Source organism: Artemia sp. Qi Xiang Cuo, chromosome 15 (genome assembly GCF_049724085.1).
Source record: "Artemia sp. Qi Xiang Cuo chromosome 15, ASM4972408v1, whole genome shotgun sequence".
NCBI classification, from domain to species: Eukaryota; Metazoa; Arthropoda; class Branchiopoda; order Anostraca; family Artemiidae; genus Artemia; species Artemia sp. Qi Xiang Cuo.
Window position 1 is genome coordinate 40,229,273 of NC_142808.1, and position 23,210 is coordinate 40,252,482.

General features: G+C 35.6%; 1 protein-coding gene across 1 annotated transcript in view; it reads left to right on the top strand.

Moving 5' to 3' along the window:
• Positions 1–23,210, top strand: part of LOC148943673 (uncharacterized) — a 271,511-nt gene that overhangs the window by 47,541 nt on the left and 200,760 nt on the right. The window contains exon 3 of the mRNA XM_089101193.1: positions 12,410–12,618. Coding sequence (XP_088957319.1) covers positions 12,410–12,618 — 209 coding nt within the window. The remainder of the gene's footprint in view (positions 1–12,409; positions 12,619–23,210) is intronic.

Consider the following 23,210-nt stretch of genomic DNA (forward strand, 5'->3'; position numbering starts at 1 on the left):
CACTAATTATAAATTTATCATTAAAAATGTCCCCGGAACAATGAGCTAATGTTGTTTTACTACTACTACTACTACTACTATTCGTGGGAATGGTCGAGGAGGGTGACAGGGACTTTTCAATAACACCACTCCCAGTCTTTTCAATCACATTGGGGGGATGTGACATGAGGTCTCCTAGTACATATTCCAAGGTGTTTGGGGACAATTGGTCGATCCAGCCTGTATTGTCCTCTGATGGAATTTCGTTATGAGGACCCGGTTCAAATTTACTTGTAGCATCACCTAAATGTTCACGCATGGAACTATCCGCCCACTCTGGGTCCTCAAGCATGTCAATATTGCAAGTTAAGTCCTCCATGCTGGCCATTTCCCCAAAAGCATCATTAAGGAATCCCTCATGCCACTGCAAATTCTCTAGAACCAGTGTAGGTTCATCCTTGAACTCTGCTGGTGGTGACAGAATTGGTTCTTTAAATATACCTGTTTCATCACTCAATGGTGCCGCTGGGGGTGCTATATTCTTAATCTGTAGAAAAAAAAGTTTTATTTTTTATGTAAAATAACCATTTTTTTTATAGTTAATAAACTTTGTCAATTTCTCATAGTCATTGCCCCATCATCATCATCCCCTGAACAATTAAAAGAAGAAGAAAAAAAAAGTTACATTGCCTTATGTATTTCATAATGTCAACTGAACATGTTAAAAAATATATATATTTTTATAGCCCCCCCCCCGGGGAGAACCCTTGGGAACCGGGAGCTTCCTTCGAGGTAGGAGGATCGATACCCTTTCCGAGTTGGAAGTATCGGACTTCACAACACTGTTCAAATAGAACAGTCTCAAATTCTTCTCTCAAATTCATCTTTTTCAAAACGAAAATAATTGCCTGAGTTGGTAAGAAGAAGAAAAAAAAAGTTACATTGCCTTATGTCTTTCATAATGTCAACTGAACATGTTAAAAAATATATATATTTTTAGAGCCCCCTCCCCCTCCCCCAAACTCCAACCCCTCCCGGGGAGAACTCTTGGAAACCGGGGGCTTCCTTCAAGGTAGGAGGATCGATACCCTTTCCGAGTTGGAGGTATTAGACTTCACAACACTGTTCAAATAGAACAGCCTCAAATTCTGTTCTCAAATGCATCTTTTTTCAAAACGAAAATAATTGCCTTACTTGGTAAGAAGAAGACAAAAAAGTTACATTGCCTTATGTCTTTCATAATGTCAACTGAACATGTTAAAAAATATATATATTTTTAGAGCCACCCCCGCCCCCCCCCCCCAAACCCCAATCCCCTCCCGGGGAGAACTCTTGGGAACCGGGAGCTTCCTTCGAGGTAGGAGGATCGATACCCTTTCCGAGTTGGGGGTATCGGACTTCACAATACTGTTCAAATAGAACAGTCTCATATTCTTTTCTTAAACCTTTCAAAACGAAAATAATTGCCTGAGTTGGTAAGAAGAAGAAAAAAAAGTTACATTGCCTTATGTCTTTCATAATGTCAACTGAACATGTTAAAAAATATATATATTTTTAGAGCCCCTCTCCCCCAAACCCTAATCCCCTCCCGGGGAGGACCCTTGGGAACCGGGAGCTTCCTTCGAGGTAGGAGGATCGATACCCTTTCCGAGTTGGGGGTATCGGACTTCACAACACTGTTCAAATAGAACAGCCTCAAATTCTTTCTCGAAAACACCTAAGTGTTTCACTTCATCACTCAATGGTGTGGCTGGTGTTGGTATATTTTTAATCTGTAGAAAAAAAAAGTTTTTTTATTTTTTATGTAAAATAATCTTTTTTTTTTTTTTATAGTTAATAAACTTTGTCAATTAAAATGTTGGATGGTTCTTTTTAGAGCCCCCCCCACTCCCCCAACCCCTCCCGGGGCGGACCCGTGGGAACCGGGAGCTTCCTTCGCGGTAGGCGGATCGATACCCTTTCGAGTTGGGAGTATCGGACTTCACAACACTGTTCAAATAGAACAGCCTCAAATTCTGTTCTCAAAGCATCTTTTTTTCAACGAAAATAATTGCCTGAGTTGGTTCAAAAATAATGTTTTTCTTCGCATGTAAAAGCCATAATCGGAGATTATTCAAAGGACTCTTCTTATCGCAAATACATATCCTGTTTCAAGAAGCTCACTTAGAATTCAAAGCAGATTAAAAAGCGATGGGGAGATCTGATAACAGTCCGGATGTGTGTGACAGTTTAGTACGAAATATACGATAGTTTGAGAAACAGTGAATAGACCTGAGAAAATTTACCTTATTTTTGAAAATAGGGATAGAAAAAAAAATTATGTATATACTTACAAATTCTAACTGGGCTTCTATATCTGAACTCCTTGGCAAAACTTGAAGGGGGTCAAGGTCACAATCTTCAGTAGGCTGAGCTGAGGCATTATATGAGGCAGTCCACTCCCTTTTCAAGTTCCTTCCAGTTGACATGGAGCTAACGCTGGGGTCAGAGGACCTTGTCATTAAAAGATTCGCAAGCATTGGCTGGTCCAGGTCTTGTGTAGTTCTTGCAGCGAATTTGATAACTGATGCTCTTGCAGCTTGCATTAATATACCTTCGCTCAATCTTGCTCTGTTTTCAGAAGGGGGCTTATTGCACGTACCTTATTCCATTAAAAAAAAAAGACAAAAATTGAGCATGTAGTAAAAATACATTTTGGGCTTGGAAAATAATTTAGTTTATTCAATGCGTATAAATTATTTTAAGTCATTTTTTTTTTTCAATTAGATAAATATATATATTTTCCTTTATTAAAAAAATAAAATGATAATTGTTACAAATTTATAATTTTTAGAATAATAACAGATATTAATTATTATATGGTCACTAACACTTCCTTCAGCAAGCTTCCTCTTTGTATTTCGAAGCGTAAAATTGCTACTAATCATATAATTATAAGCATTTTTCGAAATTCATAGTTAGTTTAGCTGAACACTATAAACTCTGTGGTCTAAATGCCTTTTTCCTCTTTCATATACCATATTTCAATAAAATTTATACATAAATAAAAATTTAGGAAGTGGAAAAGTTAATTAACATGGCTCAGTCAATCCCCTTATGCAGCATAGATTCTAAATTGTTCTGATTATTCTTCTTCTAAAGACTAAAAGCATCAATAGCCTACTAAGATCTAAAATACCATTGAAATACATTTTCCAGCAGTACATTATAACGAGCTATAAATAAGGAAAAAACCGAAACTCAAAAAAGCAAGCTTGTGTAAGACTTAATACACTTAACTTAATGACAAGACAATTTCTTTTTAATATAATAATGAGAATATTTTTTTACTCACCAGAAATTGCTTAGAATTATCCATTTTTCTATGTAAATGTTTTTTACAAAAAATGCTTGTAGTGTTATCTCGAATATAAACTATTCAAAACTGGTGTAGAATATAATATTAAACCTTAATATATAAAAAAAATAATTGGCAACAAAAAAATAGTCACCGTGTTTGATTTTAAAAAAAAAAAAAAAAAAAAAAAAAAGACATTTAAATTTTAAATTGCGTAAAATCAATTGGCGAAGGTGTAGTAACCAGTAGAATGAAATTTTTAAATTGCGTCATTCCCTGGCAAAGAGTGTAATGACCAGTAGAAGTAAAATTAACAGAAAAAAAACTGTTTGTACGGGGGCGCAAGCAAAGTATAAGGTTCTAGTCTACTTGTGTAAGGCTTTTTCCTATAGCTTTCAACTAACTTGCTGTACGAATTTGATTTCCTATTAAAGTCGATATTGCAAAAAAAAAAAAAACTATTATTGTACCCGATTAATTTCTTAGGAATGACGGTGCATCCAGTTAGGATACAGACTATAGAAACTTAGAATCAAATGGCACCAACTAAGTTTCCTTGTATTTCTAAATTCCACGACGATACTGAAGCCCAATTTGTTCATTTTTCTCTTAAAACCATTTTCAGTTTTATTTTTAACTATTAAAGTAGATTTTGAAAGTACCACTTAAAGGTTCAAGGCCTGGAAGCTTTAAAGTATAAAATATTTTTTTTTTCGTTTGGAATTTAAATGAACAAATCAAGTTTTGGGTTATCATTTGAACCTTTGACTTGGTCACTTGCACTTTACTACTTACTTACTTACCTAAGTCCCATACATCCTCATGGAACGTCTTGGGACCACTCCTTCCAGAATCTCATGAACTAGGTCTCGGTATGCTGTTCTGTCAAGTGCAGTTCGGCATAGTTGGGCAATGCGTTGTCGGTCAGAGTTTTCATTCCACCTTTTGCGCGGTTTTCCCCGTTGTCCTTCAGACTGTTGAATAGATGCACTTTCAGATGGTTTGAAAGGTGGCTAGATTTCCAGATTTTTGATATTTTTTTGAAGCTAGAGCAGGCAAGACCGAGGCGGCGTTTAATGTCGACAGTGTGGCAGTTGTCAGCCGTCAAAAGACTGCCGAGATAAAGGTATTGATCAACTGTTTCCACTTGTTCACCGTTTATTACTATCGAGAAGGGGTTTGTTATCTCCTGTCGTGGTGTGACCATAATTTTGGTCTTGTTGACTTTAATCTTCATACCAAACGGCTTCGTTGCTTGGGAGATGTAGTCAGCCTGACTCTGGAGTTTTTGCGCGGTAGTGGACGTCAGGTCGATGTCATCCGCAAATGCTATTTTGTCAATTAGGATTCCTCCTATTCTGGCTCCATATTAGACGGGTATCAGGGAGAGGATGGCATGCAGAAACAGGTTAAACAAGAGTGGCGAGAGGATGCATCCTTGCAGGACTCTGGAAGTTGTTGGGAATTCCCCAGAAAACCCGCCAGTGGTCAGTATTTGACTATTGAATTGATTTTACATATCCTCAGTGATTCTGACTATTTCGTCTAGGGCACCGCAGTGTCTTAGAATATGCCACAAGCCTTTCCTCCGTATTAGGTCAAAGGCCTGTCGGATGTCAATAAAGAGCTGATAGAGGTCTCTGTTAAACTCGATGAACCGTTCCATCAGCTGACGCACAGTAAAGATTTGGTCAATAGTTGATCGTCCCTACCAGCGAGCTTGATACTCGCCAAGAACAGAGGCGGTGATTGCTTGAATTCTGCGGAGCAGGATCTTGGTCAGGATTCTGGTTTGGTGGCTTGTGAGGCTGATGGGCCGGTAGTTGTCACATTCTTTCTTCGAGACTTTTTCTGTATTGGGGCTATTGCTGCCTTACACCACTGCTGCAGGACGTGTCCAGTAGACCAGGTGGCTGATACAAGACTGCGGTATAGGTTGACAATTTCTTCTGAACCAACATTTATCAGTTCAGCAGTGACACTGTCTGTCCCCGGAGCTTTGCCTCACTTTAAGAGTTATATGGCCGCTTTAGTCTCGATTTTAAGTGCGGTGGAGGGGGGTCTCGATCTATGATTTGGAAGGAGTTTAGGACATATGAATTGGTCATTACTTCAGAGTCCAGTTTCTCCTCAAAGTATTCCTTCCATCGTTCGAGCTTCATCTTGGCATCATTGATGTCACTCCCCTGCTTGTCTATAATTACGGGCGTTGATTGATCTTTTTTGGAGTATAGCTCGCTGACTTTTTTAAGAGCTTTATAGTGGCTGTTGCCTTTCATGAACTGGATTTCACATTCCTTGCACTTTTCAGCGATATGGTTGCGGAATGCCCTCCAGATTTCACGCTCAACTTTCCGTTTGAGATGTTCGTAGCGATCTCGTCTGTTTCGGTCAGATTTGTTGTTATCTAGGCATTTCTGGTCACATAATCAAATTATTTCATCAGAGATTCAAGGCTTTTCGTCTTTGGCTTTTCTACCAAGAATGTCGCTTGCAGTCTCGAGGATTGCAGAGGTAGCATCTTCAGCCAATCGAGCGATCTCTTCGGGAGTTGCGATCGGAGTGGATGTACTCAGGATGTCACGGAATTTTGTAGACAGGGTAGAGTTGCATGTGGATTTTTTGGTGGGGTCTCGGAGGAGTTCCGTTCGGAATCTTGGGATTTTTGTGGTTTTTGGGAGACATTTTAACCTCAGCTTGAGTTTGGCATCAGGAGTGTGCAGTCCGAGTCAAAATCTCCACTGGGGAGTGAGACAGTGTCCATTGCAGTGAGACAGTATCCATTACAGCAGGAATGTGTGAACAAGCCATTATTTATTTAACATAAGCTTTCCTTTACTGCTTCTTCAAATGCTCTAGCAAAAAGTGTTCAGATTCGGAAAAAAATGTTTGGACGGAAAATACTTTATTTTGTCAATGAATTAACAATGAAAGTATTAGTGGTGTCATTTGAAATCTTGGGGTTGCTCCCTGTCACCGTCCTAGAGGGAGAAAATGTGTGACTTAAACTATATTGTGTTAACCATCCCTCTAGCATAATGTATCACTAAAAACAATTCGCTTTCCTTCCTGAAGTTCTTGAATATTTTATATTATCAAGTTAGATATGACAAGAAAAGCTCCCAGAAAAGCTCCCATTGGGTTTTTAATGGAGAAAAGCTCCATTAAAACAACAGAAAAGCTCCCATTAGGTTTCATGAAAACCTGTAGGTCAGTGTTTAGAACCCTTAGCCTTGTTCAAGTTGCTCTGTGCTATTTGTGTTGGTGATCAGATTTAATAATATTATAGGGAACCATGAGCGTTTCGTGATGTATCACTATTGATTGATTTCATCTGATTCTGGCTTCCTGAAAACACCAATTTTTACTCATAAGTTCTGGCCGATTTCCTAGATCTACAGTAGAAGATTTTTTTCGAGCCTAAATCTTACATCTTATCAAAATTTTTCTTCAAACATTTATAAATTTAAAGCACTTCTCTTATTAATGGTTTTTGGCATTTTGAAAACACAACCTTAGTTATATTTAGCTCGTTTTTCTGCCTTTTATTTTTAATTGAGCTCCTATTTGAGCACCATATTTTGGAAGACTAAGCTCAAGTGCCTTAATAGTTGGACCTTCAAGTTGGACATTACACGTGACTTAAAACGAACAGAAATTATTCCGTATATGAAAGGGGATGTCCACTCCTCAGCGCCTCGCTCTTTACGCTAAAGTTTTTAATTGTTTTAAAAAATAAAGTTGTGAGACAGAGTCAAACTTCAGCGTAAAGAGCGAGGCGATGAGGAGGGGACAGCCCCTTTCACATACGGAATAATTTCTGTTCGTTCTAAGTTTTAATGTCGCTCCTTACTTTCAGTTTAAAAAAGTTGTTTTTTTATTTAATTTCTGATCGTTTTTTAGTTGATGAAGCTTTTAATTTGGCTCACCGTCATTGAATAAGCAAACAAAAGTTACATAAAAATTTTACTCTTCTTTCTCTAAATGACTATTTTTAAATTTTGCTCTGACGTAATTTACAAATTAACATACATAACACTAGTCAATACCTTGCTCTTTAAGCTAAAGTTCAAATTTTGTTCCAATTCTTTAAAAATGACCCCTTAATCACAAAGACCGTTAATTAGAATAAATAGCCCTTATGAAAGCATTAAAAAATCTTTGGCTTAAAGAGCGAGGCATTGACTAGAAGGTGAACCCAATCATACAACTAATATTTTTTGTTCGTTTTAAGTTTTGATATTGCTCCTTATTGTCAGTTGAAAAACTTGTTTTTTTTATATTTAATTTCTGAATTTTGTTTAAAATAATGATGGAAAATCCAGCGCCCTCTTCATAGTCATGTCCCTTCCCCCATGAAAACTCCCTTCATGAAAAGATCCTCCCATATAACCCCCGACACACCCCCACCCCCCACTACCAGAAAAATTCCCCCTGAAAACGTCTGTATACTTCCCAATAACCAATACTATATGTTAACATTGGGTAAAGTTCATAAATTTCAGCCCTCCCCCTGCGGGCTTTGAGGGATAAAATCATCCTAAAAAACATAGTTGGAATATTTTGGACCATGGTGAACAAAATGGCTATCTCAAAATTTTGATCGGGTGACTTTGGGAAAAAAATTAGCGTGGGAGGGGGCCTAGTTGCCCTCCATTTTTTTGGTCGTTTGAAAACGGCCCTAAAACTTTTAATTTCCGTTCAAATGAGACCTCCCACGATATTCTAGGACCACTGGGTTGATACGATCACCCCTGGGAAAAATATAAAAAAAAACAAAAAAAAAAACAAAAAAACAAATAAACACGCATCTGTGATCTTTCTTCTGGCAAAAAATGGAAAATTCCACATTTTTGTATATAGGAGCTTGAAACCCCTACAGCAGGGTTCTCTGATACGCTGAATATGATGGTGTGATTTTCATTAAGGTTCTATAACTTTTGAGGGGTCTTTCCCCCTTTTTTTCGAACATCACCCAAATTTTCTTAGGCGCATAACTTTTAATGGGTAAGATTAAACTTGATAAAACTTATATATTTGAAATCAGATTTAAAATCTGATTCTTTTGATGTATCTATTGGTATCAAAATTCCGTTTTTTAGAGTTTCGGTTACCATTGAGCCGGGTCGCTCCTTACTTACAGTTCGTTACCACGAACTGTTTGAAATCTTGTAACTCTGAACATAGCCATAATTGAAACTCATTGCGCGTGAAATCCCATAGTCTCTTAACAAACGCTGATTTTTCAATTTCAATCAAATTTTTAAATTTAGTATATTTAGTCCGTTCAATTGATCGTAGTCAAAAATAATTAAAACAGAGAAAACTTAAATAATCCTTAAGTGGCTGCAAATATTGAACTTAAGCAGACTAAGTTATTTAGTTTTAGGATAAATTTTTGAGCTATTTCATTTACTTCCTACCCATCGATGTGGAATATAATTAGATTTTTTATTTTGAAATATTTTTCGCACAAAACGGTAAGTATCTCTACCAAGTGCAATTCATTGCAAAAGTACTATATCTCGAAATCAAAGTTTCCTACAAAACTTTTCCTCAATCTTCCAGGTGATCAAGTTCTATCTACAATGCCTTGTAAAGATATCCACGGAACTACGTTAGGGCTTTCCCTAGTCTTAACGAGTTTTTCTCAACACATTTCTGAGCCATTTCTTGCTGTGTACAATTTTTTTATGTATGGCGTCAAGATATTTCGCTTAATTTATAACTTTTCATTTATGAAATGATCAATGTAATTTATATCCATTATTCTGTGGAAATACTGCACGTCAGAAATATAAATATAAGAAATAGGATTAGTGGTTCTAATTTTATAAGTTTGAGTGTTGTTTGATCTGAAAGCTTCCAAGAGGTAAGTGGCGCTTACTGTCCGCAGTGTTTTGGCTATTGATGTTAGGTATGTCTACGGTGTTCGATATAGCATTATACCTTCAATCTCGTTTATTTACTTTAAGTTTTATGTATTAATTGAACTTGTGCTTGAAGGACGCAAATAATGCTTTTGATTGAACATCTCCCCAAGGGAAAGATTCCAAAGGGATAAGCAAGGCCAAACGAAGCTATTCTTCAATTATTATATCCTAGAGTAGCTTTACTTAGGTAATGAAAAAGAGCTTTTTGAATTCGTGTCCGTCCTGTCATTTTGAGAAACCATAATATAAGGAGAGAGCACCCCTTATAAATAGGTAACTGGAAGCACCTTTAGAAAAGAATTATTTATGCCAAATAATTTTTTTCCTAAGTATTTGATTTGTGAAGGTACTATAAATTACCTGTATCCTACGAGAATTTTATAAACTTTCCTTAAATGCAGTGCAGTAGCCTCGGCATAAAACTAGGAGCAATCGAGGTGGATTGAACTAAATAAAATGGTTTTTTTAATGAAAGTAAGAAGCAACATAAAATTATTTAAAGAAACAGAATAAATTTATCTTGCACATAAGAGGGCTACCCCCATCAATATTCCAGCGTTTATCTAAAATTTTTAATTAATTTGCTGAAATTTGTTTTGAGTGGAACTCAGTGACTAGTCGCAGGCGTTTTTTTTTACTGATGGCTTTCCAAAAAATTTAAGTAAAAATTTTTTATTATTTCAATCAAATGAGTATCAGTGAGCCATTCCAGTTGAGGTTTTTAGCCTACACTGTGAAAACTTTTTCCACTTTGATTTTGTTTTTCATTTTATCACCCTTTTGATAGAGCTTTTTCCCTTCAGGTATTGAAGGAAGACAACGATCTTCGGAATAAAGATCATGCAGGTGGGAGGAGGTAGCTACTCTCCTCAAATGTAGGATATTTACTGTTCAATCCTTCTTTTTTCTTTCATTTGAAATACACTTTTTTCTGTTAAAATTTCTGTTCGTCTGTAATACCGTATCCAGGGTTATCAACAATATATTGAGGTCTTGGTAACACCCTGAGCCCCTATTTTTTACAGAAAAGATTAGTTTCTGTACAATAATACTTCAATAAAAAGGGCTCCTTCAAGTTAACTTTCTTTTCTCCAAGAAGATGACAATTTTTCTTAAACAAGACAAGTTTTTTAATTTATCTTTACCCTTAGGTCTTTCAGGGTAATATTGGCAATATTTCGCTATACTCCCTTGGCTAATAATTGTACTAAGATAGTTTCTTACCATCAAATTCTTCATATGCTAGGCTAACTTAGTCTCTTCTTAAATTTAGAAGTCTTGGTATGATTACTGTATCTTTGCTTTCTATCTAGAACCGTTTTCAGTTTAAATTCTTGTGCTAAAACACCTAATCTACTTGAGCACGGTTAAATTCTTATGAAACTGTTAGAAATCTTACATAACAAAAGGGTTGCCTTCAACTTTTAATTTTTGAAATATGCTTTTACTTACATAAATTGTTCATTCCACGGTATTCGACGAGAGTAAATGGTGGATCAAAAGTAAAATATTGACCAAGATATGGTTTTAATAACATTGAAAAGATTTTATGGATTTTTCTTATTGCTTTTTATATGACTAGTAGAAATCTTCCTTGGATGCGGTTGAACATTGCAATTAGATGGAATAGCTACATATCTACGTAGTGCAGAATACTGTCAGCTCATGATATTGAAAACCCTTTCGTCTCTTAAAGGCACCGTGTATTAATAGTAGGGCTTAGTTTATTTTATAACGAAAAAAAATTATCATATTTCCTTATAACGCCCTTACGGCTTTGCTCATAGGCATGCATGAAAAACGAAAGCACAAGGTATCAGCTTTGGAGATGCTTTAAAGAAATTAATATCAACAGAGAAAATCAAAAGAGAACTTTCACGAGGATCTTTTTAAAAATCTTACAAGTTCCTTTACTTCTTAGACAAGGGGAAAGTCTGATCAAATAGTTCGTCGTAACGAACTGTAATTAAGGAGCGACTCGGCCCAATAGCAGTCAATACAAATAAAAAGCAAGTTTGATTACAATCAATACATCAATTGAATTGACCTTTTATGATGATTCCAAATACGTATACATATTTCATTAATTTTTATATTACTCGTCAAAATGCATTGATTTTTCTGCTAGCTGTGATACTTTAATTTCTGCTTTAATGCTCTAATTTCTGCTAGCACAGATCTGTTTGCCTATGTAAATCTAATTTCTTTTCAATTGCTTTTGTTATCTTATTGCTAGTTCTTTCTGTTTTGTTAAGAGGAGTAGCTTATTGATTGTGATTTCTTTTTATGTAGTTTTTATATTGAGTTTTTACTAGTGTATATATCGGTCTGTTTATTTTTTTATTCATTTTTGATTAATTAGAAAACCTCTACCTCAAAAAGGAGTTTTTTCGAAAAAAAAGCTACATCAAACCAAAGACGAGCCGAACAAATCCATGCAATAACTCAATTCTTAAACGACCAGAAATCATTATCAACAAATGAATGAGATGCAAAAAGAAAAGATAAAACAACGAATAATCGAATCAATTAATACAAACAGAAATTACCACCAGCAGGAGTAGGGTTAACAGGCGTAATTAATGATTTTATAATTAGATTCTTTCCCTAAAAGTTGAGGAGGCCTCGTAGCATACAGACGAAGATTTCTTTTTCTTTTTCTTCCTTCCGGCCGCACACTGAGCCTTTCCTGAGGAGTAACATAAGGTCGTTCCTTGGTCAGTTTTCGTCTCTTGTGGTATCTTAAGACTTATGCCGCGTGACATATTGTCTCTAGAAAACTTTTCTTACTTTTATTAGCTACACACTCACATAAACCGAGACTACCCAGTTCCTAAAACGAGCAGCAAATCAACAAGTCAAGCTTTACTATTCTTTACTTTAAGTAAGTTACTTAGTTTTAAAAGATAGAATGAAATTTCTGTAAAGTTCGTTTTGACACCTGGAAGAATTGGGTTGGCACGTATGGTATGCGGAAGTGAAGCCATGGATATACGTTCGGTTTTTCGGAACTAATTTTGGCATCAGTATATCCCAAAATATTGAAATGGAGAAGATTGAAGCTTGCTTTACTGTGTGTTTATTTCCTACTTATATTAATACTTAATATCCATTATACTTATTTATATATTTGAGTATTTGTATTTAATTATTTCTATAGTGTTGATGCTAGAGATGCAAACTTTTCCATGGCTGGCCACTGGTCCGAAGAAAAGTTGTTTGGAAGACGAGCAAGCTTTGAAGCTAATAATGTATCAGCAGCTCTTGTTGTTAATGGAGTCCGGAAAGGAGACGAAGGATTCTTTAGATGTCGGACAGATTTCTTGCATGCACAAACAAGGAACTTGTTTACACAGCTGCAAGTTGTTGGTGAGTTCTCAAATATTTATAAGGAACCAAGGGATAATCCTTCTATTTCTAAAAGTTTATTAAGATTTACCAAATTATTTTTAAGATGTATCTACAAGTTTAAAAACAGTCTTTAAAAAAGCAGACGGCTGAACTAATAGGAATGACATTGTACGGAGCTGATCTCATCTGAGCTACGAGTTTAGATTAAATTGGCCTACCTAACGGAACTCAGGGCTTTTCAATTTATAAGAAAGCCTTGTTTAGCCATGTGGTCTCTCCGAGAAATCTAAAATGGCCTCTCAAAGAAACAATATTCTCATCAACAGCACTGATTTAGTGTAACCCTATGTTGCGTTAGTTTTAAGGTTTTTCAAATTACTGTTCAGCAAAAGTGGCTGAAAACATATTAAACAATCCTAAGGTGATCTTAGCAGCAGAAATAGTTAGGTAACATCTCTCTGTCTCATGTGGTGTATGTTATCAGTCAAAAGTAAAGTATGATATTGGAAATAGTATTATAGGACATTAGTGATTGGTGGACACTTTTAGGCTGAGGGGGGGGAATAGGCTAAAGCCTGTTTTAAAACCTTTCAACCACTTTGAGGCGGCCTAAAACAACCTTCTTTTTCAATTGCTTTGGTACACCTTCTCACAGCTAGGGGGGGGGGGGGGGGGGGTGGGGGGGGGGGGGGGCAGGGGAATATGGAAACCCACCTACCTTAAACTTTAGCTTCTTCTCTATCTTCAGAGGTGCTCAGAATTTCAGTATAGAGCCTCCAAACGTATATTAGGTATGCAACAACGTAGATTTTTGACACCCTGGGATTACACATGTCTGCCTGGCACATCTGTCTAGATTGGATGTACTTCAAAGTGTCTTTTTTAGCCTTCTCCACCATCTTATGCCCTCTGGTTTGCACTGGAGAAGCAAGCTGTGCAGTCTAGATGCTGGTATGCGAATCAAATGACTTAGGTACCACCTTCTTCGTTGTCTTATCTTATCAGATACGTCTGTCTGGTTCATGATTTGATAATTTTGCATTTTAGTTATTCTATTCGTCCACTTAATGTTAGTGTTCATTGCAGGCAGTTGTTTTCATACGCAGCGAGACGTTTTTCTTGTTCATCTTTAAGCTTTAAGCTCTTACCCACAGACGTTAGGATCAGAATAACTCTGTTATTGAAAAGCATAATTTCAGCTGGAGTGAATATTTGGTTGACAATCAGACCGATCTAAGTCGACTAAATGCTGCGATTACCAAGGCCATTAGAGTTTTCAGCTGTTTCTTGGAATCGTCACTGTACGAAACTATGTTCTTAAGGTGCCTGAAATAGGTTAATTGTTTTATGGGTTTAGTCCGGAGCTGAATACATGACCGCTCCAGTAGAAAAAAAAACAGAAAAAATTTAATAAGCCGGTTTAAGATCGAATTGATTTTAATTTTACAACCCCTGAATATGTGGCTATAAACTTCAAAATAGATTAACAAAGGGTTCCCTTTCTGAACTCATTAGCAAGCTTAGGAGTCATGGTTACAAAAATAGCCTGTGGTGGTCAAATAATAAAGATACTTGTTCGAAAAAACCCTGGGAGTGAGTCGAAGATTATCCAGAACAACCAAAAATTATTTTATTTCTGATGATATAAAGCCTAAATGTAAATTTGGATTAAAAGAACAAAACATTGTCAAGAGGAGGTATCATTATTTTTCATCAGGAGGTATCATTATTATACAGCCAATTAAAGAATGGAAACTACTCTCGTCCATTCATTGTTACAGATGACTTAATTTAAGCTTGAGCTTATGTCATAATCTTACAATTCCAGCCATTTAAGTTATCAAGGAGGCACACTTGTGCCTCTATAAAGAGGCGACCCACCACAATGTTAAGCGATTTCAGGTCCTAGAGGTCACAGAGAGACGGCGGTAATTGCATTTTGTAGACGAAGCTCAAACTAAGAAATCTGCAAAATTTCATCATCCTCCGACTTTATCTTCATGGGGTAAAATGGGCCGGAAGTTTGGACACTCCCACCACAGCCCCCCTTTAACGTTGTCCGATTGGGCTGAAATTTAGAGGTGTAGCTTTCCTAGGGCCCGGGAGCTTATCCTCGAAATTTCAGCTCAATCCGATCACTCCTTCCCTGTTTTCAAAAAACCAAATATAGCCACTTAAAATTCATCATCATTTCTTTTTTTTTCATAGCCACGCCTACAGGCCACAGTTGGCAACGAATCCGGTTGAATGAGGACTCATTCGAAGCAGAATTCGACCTGTTAGGGCCTTTTGATATTTTCAGACCGAAAAAGTTATCCCCCGAATTTACATTTACGAAAAACCTCGTTTTCCTATAATAGCCCATGTTAATTTTTCCCACAACAACCCCCCTTTAACGTAGTCTGATCGGGCTGAAATTTAGAGGATAAGCTTTCTTGGGGCCTGGGAGCTTATCCTCGAAATTTCAGCTCAATCTGATCACTCCTTCCCTGTTTTCCAAAAACCAAATATCAAGTTTTTTGGGAATTTGCTTGCGTCGAAAATAGCTTTAATTTACTAAAAAACAATTACTATTGTGTCTGTATAGTCCAGTGGTTGATACTCCAGACTGTCAGGCGGAAAACTCGGGTTCGATTCACCATCAGAGCAAATTTTTTATATACTGAATTTTAACTTTAAAAAGAAATTCAGTTTCTTTTTTAAATTATTTGAAAAAAATTACGTTTTCTAAAGAGTTAAAGAGGCTGAGTTACAAGGTCGACCCTTAAAACGTACAGGGATTAGGAGGCATAGTTGGGGGACTGTTAAAGAGGCTGATTCACAAGTTCGAACCTTAAAACGTACAGGGATTAGGAGGCACCCTGTACGACGTGATTTCAGTATTCAGGAATTAAAAGCCTTAACACAAGAATATTCAAGAGCGGGGGTTTGGGGGCGGCAGCCCCCCAACTTTAACTCCTGACACGATCAGCTAACAGTTAGTCAAGCAATAATAAGTAATAAACTGTACAAAAACGTGCAGAAATTATTTGAAAAAAACTACGTTTTCTAAAGAGTTATAGAGGCTGAGTTACAAGGTCGAACCTTAAAACGTACAGGGATTAGGAGGCACAGTTGGGGGCTACCGCCCCCCAAACCCACCGCTTTCACAGCATTTAAATATAAAAAAAATTTCTTTAAACTGAAAGTAAGGAGCGACATTAAAACTTAAAACGAACAGAAATTATTCCGTATAGGAAAGAGGCTGTGCCCTCCTCAACGCCTCGCTCTTTAGGCTAAAGTTTTTATTGTTTAAAAAAAGAGTTGTGAGAAAGTCAAACTTTAGCGTAAAGAGCGAGGCGTTGAGGAGGGCACAGCCTCTTTCATATACGGAATAATTTCTGTTCGTTTTAAGTTTTAATGTCGCTCCTTACTTTCAGTTTAAAGAAATTTTTTTTATATTTAAAGGCTGCGAAAGTGGGGGATTTGGGGGGCAGTAGCCCCCCAACTGTGCCTCCTAATCCCTGTACGTTTTAAGGTTCGACCTTTTAACTCAGCCTCTTTAACTCTTTAGAAAACGTAGTTTTTTCAAATAATCTTAAAAAGAAATAGGTCGAGCTTCAAGATTCAGCGCAGCACAGTTAAAACTTGATTTGAAGAAAAAAAAGTTGTAGCCTAGTTTTAGCTTGGAGCTATGTTGGAATTTCAGCAGAACTCCAATCATTTTTGCATTGATTCTTGTTTTGAAGGTTGTATTGATTATTGACATCCTATTCTTGTCATTCATCCTTAGACAACAAGTCAGAATTTTTTTGATGAATGAGATCATGCTGCAGGTATTCAAACAAACAAGCAGTTAAAAACACATATAATGCAATTACTTAAAATGAAATCCTCAATCAGCAATTGCGTGTATTCAAGGTTACAACATGAGTGGGATTAGTATAACCCTGCATCAGCCCTATTTATTAGAATAATATTCACCTATCCAAAGTTCTATGGCAACTTCTACTAAAATTTATTGCCTAATTTCTTCCAGAATATAAATAGTAAGGAAAAATCTAAATTCCTATACAAAAAATTAGCCAACACTAGAAACAATGTAAATTTAAAACCAACAAAATTTAATGAAATTTTTTTTTAAGTTTTCAAAGAAAATAAAGAGGAAAATGAAACCAAAGGCACTTAAAACTAAATTAAACTAATAATTCAAACCTTAAAAGAACCTAAATGACTATAAATTTTTAAATCAGAATCAAAACAAACAGAAATTATAATGAATTAACAAATCAAATTTAAAACAAACAAAATTTTACACAAAGAGGAGAAGGGCCAAAGTCCCCTTAGCCTTCGGAAGGCCAGAGTTTTATTGCCCTTTAATGAAAACAAAATGTATCTTTAAAGTTTTTTCTTTTTATGAAGTTAATAATTTCAAATTTGTGAGACTTCAAAGAAATGAATATTATAAAATTTTATATAGCAGTTAATCTACTTGCAATAATTCCTTTCTGTAATCTTGGTTAATAAAATAGCTGTCTTACTTTTTTGTTAATGTCTTTACAAATAAGGACACTCTGCTCGACATAAGCACCCTTTTAAGCTAAGTCAAAATGACACTCTAGGCTGTAGAAGGCTTAAGACATGTTACCCCTATTCCTGTTTTGGGTAATTTCTGCTTGTTTTTGATTTGATTATTCATTTTAATTTTTGTTTATATCATTTAATTTTCTATGATTTCAATTTTATTCATTGATTTAAGTTTGAATTATTATTTTGCATTGTTCTACTTTGAAAAACTTCCATCTTAGAAATTCCTTTTTTGTAATTAATTAGTAAGTAGCGCAGATATATGGCATTCCGAATAGTTTTGTCGAACGCTTGATGCTGGTGGTTTGATGTTTGATGGAAAATTAATATTTTTAAACTACTTGCAAGGGAGTGATCATTTGCGAAAGTTAGAAAGAGAATGTTCGTGTAAAAACTACTTAATTCAGTAACTGTGAATCAAGCGACAGACCCTTTACTCATCGTGATGATTAGAATAATACTGTAAATCACGACAAATATCTTCAAAGATGCCCGAAGATGTTTTCTTGCTGTTTCTTTTCGTTTATAGTACTATGAGCTTATTCCCATTATTGCAAAGGATACTGAAGACACTAAAATTATAAATGCAAACGAAGTATTTGGACTATGAAAAGAGTGATGTCAAAGCTACAAATCTTACCATTCTATAGGAAACACAATATTATATGAACTTAGTTGACAATAAGAATATATTAAATTTGAATATCACAAGTACAGTACAATAATTTTATTGTACAGAAAGAAATTTAGTTTCCTGGTTCCAGTTTTTTTCTAGAATGTCCGTTACGCCTTTGAGTCACGGACATGTATATTTGAGTCAGGATAATTTCAAACTCAGTTCGCGAAATGTCTGCTATTTTTCCTATTTTACCTTTAAGATATGTTCTCCTTCGTCTTAAAGTGCTGATAGAAAGTATCAACGTAGTAAAAATCTTTATTGGGATATGGACATTAAAGAAGAAGCTATAAGTATTTATTTATTAATTCGAGGCAACGCTATAGCGTTGCCTATAGTAAAGGCCATACGGCTCCAATATTTTATTATTATTTTTTTCCCCAGAGGCACTTCATATAGAAGGGGTCGTCGCATAAACTTCAAATGGGATTCATTCGATTGGAAATCAAAAGTTCTAGTGCCCTTTTTAAGAGTCAAAAGCGATCGAAGGGTCGGAGGGCAACTAGCCCCCCCCACGCCCTGTTTTCCCAAATGAATCCGATAAAAATATTAAAATAGTCATTTTGTTAAAAATAATTCAATGATCAAATAACAAACTCCGGTGTCGATACAACCGCCAAGGGCGCGGGGGTAGGTGTTGTAAGCTATAACCTGGGGGCATATATGGTTCTTATGGAAGGAAGGCTCGTATAAACTTCAGAGAGGGCTCATTTGATTAGAAATTGAAAGTTCTAGTTCACTTTTTAAGACTCAAAAGATATCGGAGGGTAACCAATCCCCCCTCCACGCCTTTTTTCCCAAATGCATCCGATGAAAAATTTAAGATAGCTATTTTATTAAAAATAGTTCAAAGATCATATAACATAAAATCCGGTGTTGACATGACCCCACAGGGCCCGGGGGCAGGTGTTGTGAGTTATGCCCTGGGGCATATATGGTTCTTATGGAAGGGATGCTCGTAAAAACTTCAAAGAGGGCTCATTTGAATGGGAATTGAAATTTCTAGTTCACTTTTAAGAGTCAAAAGAGATCGGAGGGCACCTAGCCCCCCACCCTTCACGCCCTTTTTTCCTCAAACCCATCCGATAAGAACTTTAAGATACCCCTTTCTTAGAAAAGAAGTTTTAAGACCATATAATGAAAACTCCGGGGTCAACACAGCCTCTCCAAGGCCCAAGAGCAGGCGTTGTAAGTTATGCCCTGGGGGAATTAATGTTTCTTATGGAAGGGATGCTCGTAAAAACTTCAGAGAGGGCTCATTTGATTGGAAATTGAAATTTCTAATTAGTTTTTGAAGTCAAAAGAGATTGGAGGGCAACTAGGCCCCCCCTACGCCCTTTATTCCCCAAATGTATTTGATAAAAATTTTGAAATAGCCATTTTGTTAAAAATTATTCAAAGGTAAGATAACAAAAACTGAGGAGGCGTTGTAAGTTATGCCCTAGGGTATACATGGTTCTTATGAAAGGGATGTTCATATAAACTTCAGGCTCATTTTTTGTGGAAAGTGAAAGTTCGAGCTCACTTTTCAAGAGTAAAAAGAGATCTGAGGGCAACTAGCCCCCCCCCCCAGGCCTTCCAAACCCATCTGATGAAAATTTTGCGATAGACATTTTGTTAAAAAAGTTCAAAGGTCAGAAAAGAAAAACTCCGGTGTCAATACAACCCCCCCCCGCCCAGGGCCCGGGGGAGGACATTCTAAGTTACGCCCTGAAGGAACGTATGATTCTTATGAAGGGGATGCTCGCATAAACTTCATAGAGGGCTTATTTGATTGAAAATTGAAAGTTCTAGTTCACTTTTTTAGAGTCAAGAGACTGAAGGGAAACTAGCCCCCCCCCCCGCCATTTTTCCCCCAAACCCATCCGCTATAAATTTTAAGATAGTTATTTCGTAAAAAGTAGTTCAAAGGTCAGATAATAAAAACTCCTGTGTCGACAAAACCCCACTGGGCACGGAGGCAGGCGTTGTAAGTAATGCTCTGGGGGCATATATGGTTTCTACTGGAAGGGATGCTCGTATTAATTTCGGAGAGGGCTCATTTGATTGGAAATTGAAAGTACTCGTTCACTTTTTAAGTGTCAAAAGAGGTTGGAGGGCAACTAGCCCCCCCTCACGCCTCATTGTCCTCAAACCCATCCGATAAGAACTTTGAGGGAACCATTTTTTCAAAAGCGTTCAAAGACCATATAACAAAACTCCGGGGTCGACACAATCCTTCAGGTCTGTTGTAAGTTAGGGTAGGCGTTATAAGTTATGCCCAGTGGGCATATATAGCTGTTATGGAAGGGATACTCGTATAAACTTCAGAGAGGGCTCATTTAATATGAAATTGAAAGCTCTGGTTCAGTTTTTAAGAGTCAAAAGAGATCGGAGGGCAACTACCCCCACCCCTCTCACGCCTCTTTTACCTCAAATGCACCCGTTAAAAAGTTTGATATAGCCATTTTATTAAAAATAGTTCAAAGGTCAATTAACGAAATGTCTGGTGTCGACATTCAGAGAAGGTTCATTTGATTGAAAATGGAAAGTTCTAGTTCACTTTTAAATGGTCAAAAGAGATCGAAGGGCAATTAGCCCTCCTCCACACCCTTTTTACTCCAAACCCATCTGATACAAGTTCTGAGATAGCCATTTTGCTAAAAAGAGTTCAAACATCCCATAATAAAAAATCCGAGGTGGACACAAATCCATTTTCTTACTTTGATCGTTACTTTGATACTAGTTTTGATGCTTTGATGAACATTTGATTTTGAAAAAAAAAGTTTGATTTTTAAATAAGGTATCTTTTAAAACTTGAAACTTTTTTCAATAAAAAATGAACAAAAAATCAATTTAAAAAAACTTTCAGAAAAAGAAGTTTTTCGAAGAAAAGTAAATGCCATATAAAACTTAAGATCAGCAAATACAAATACCTGTTAAATTTCAAACTCAAAAGACCAGCAATTACTATTAAAGAATAAATGAAAACCAAAACGAACAGAAATTTAATAAACAATCATAGCAAAAAACATACAACAAGTAATAATATAAATGAAAAAATAAATCTTAAAGCGAGTAATGCTTAAACTGAATAAGCAAATCAAGCTAAAACGAAAAAAAAAATATTTCGCTATTGAATTATAAATGAAACCCAAACGAACAGAAATTCAATAAAGAATTAATGCAAACAAACATACAATAGATACTAATGTAAATGAATAAATAAATCTTCAAACGAGTGAAACTTAAATTAAATATACAAATCAAGCTTGAAAGGAACAAAAATCACTACAAACAATAGTTTGGGTATCGCCTCTTTCTCTCGCTGTAAAAGTCTAAAATCTACTGCGTCATGGCGCTTTACTGAAAACTATATGTGTCTTGAACAGTCTTGGAAAGTATAAGCAAAAATCAAATTGAATATTTGATATATAAGGATATTAATTGTTTAAAGATCTCCATCAGTTCAAGATTTTATTTCACTCTAATTTTATTTTCATTTTCAATGCTGTAAAAACTGGAAAAGAAAATATTTGTAATATAGTTCGTTTTCAGTGAACCGCCAATGACGCAGTAGGCTTTACAGTTAAGGAAGGGGACAACTTTAGGGGTCTTGAACAATTCTAGAAAGAACTAATAAATTAAACTGAATATTTGATGTACAATGATATTAATTGCTGAAAGCTCATCAGCTCAAACTTTTATTGTAATTTTAATGTTTATTTTCAATATTAAGTATAAAAGAAACATTGGTAATACAATTCGTTTTCATTAAAGCGCAATGACGCAGTATGTTTTAGACTTTTACAGTGAAAGGAGGAGGCAATACCCAATCTCTTATCTCTAGTGATTTTTGTTCGTTTCATGCTTAATTAGAGTATTCAATTTACGTTTAACTCGTTTTTAGATTTATTTAGACAGTGATATTAATGTATGGTGTACGTTTGTTTGAATTGATTGTTTATTTAATTCCTGATTGTTTTGGGCTTCATTTATACTTCAATAGCAAAACATTTTTTTTTCGTTTCAAGCTTGATTTGAATATTAATTTAAACATTACTCCTTTAAAGATTTATTTATTCATTTATATTATTACTTTTTGTATTTTTTTCGCTATGATTGTTTAATATATATCTGTTCGTTTTAGTTTTAATTTATTCTTTAATAGTAATTTCTGGTCATTTTGACTTTAAATTTTAACAGGTAATTGTATCTGCTGATCTTAAATTTAAAATGGTCTTTTTTTTCTTTGAAAAACTTCTTTTACCGAAAGTGTTTTTTAATTAATACCAAAATACGGTAAGCTTTATTAAGCTTGTCGCACTAGGGCGTCTATTACAGGGTGTCTATTACACCCAGGGTATCTATTTCGGGTGTCTATTACACTTACTCTGAAGCCACAACTTATTGGGGAGGTTTCATCCACACTGCCTGAGCCCTATCCAGATCCAATCAAAAGTTATCATTCTATTTGTTATTACAAAGCTCAACATGACACTGGACAGACCAAGTTCATAAGACAAAGCATACTTTTTGAAACTTCTCAAATTTTCAGACAAACGTGACTTGCTAGTAAACAATAGACCCCCAATACCATCCAGTGCATCTTTATGTTTTGTGACCTATTTTGGTGACTGTTGGTAAGACAGAAAATTTTAAATACATGTATTAATTGTAATAATAATACGTTTGGTTCAAAATTTCACCCAAATAAGTTATGTTAACGATTTTGGGATCTCAAATGTGTTTGATGGTTCGGAGCTACATGCAATTTTGGGAAACAGAATTTTTTTTACGAATTCTTAAGCAAATATTTCACTTTTGTTAAGTCAGGTTCCACAGTTAAGAATTCTTCAATTTGTTTTACGAATTTCTGGATAGTTATTAATGGAACAGTTTTTTACAATTTAATTATAAAGTTGAGCTCTATAGGAGAAACATTTAAAAACCGAGAGGAGAAATTTTCTAGGTCTCCTGAAGACAATTCATTTATGCTAATCTCCTACAGCTACTCATTCCCTTTTGGTTGGTCGTACTTATATCTTTCAAAACACACTTGTGTGTTTTGAAAATCATACATATTTCAAAACACACTATTGAGTTCGGATTAATTAACACTATATTGCAAACCTCACAAATTTAAAATAAAAAAGGGAAATAATTTTCAAAATTCTCCTTATTTGCTATTAGTATCAAACTGAAATACATTGAAACTTGCTCATTTGCCTATAATAATGGTTGACTTCGTTAGCATTCAAACAACTTCAGACAACTAGAAAATAGAGATATATTTATTTGACAATATACAACGAGGTTCTGAATATTATTTTTTGCTTTTATTCCTGTGATGAGAAAATACAATGGATATTCACTCCAAGTTTGGGAA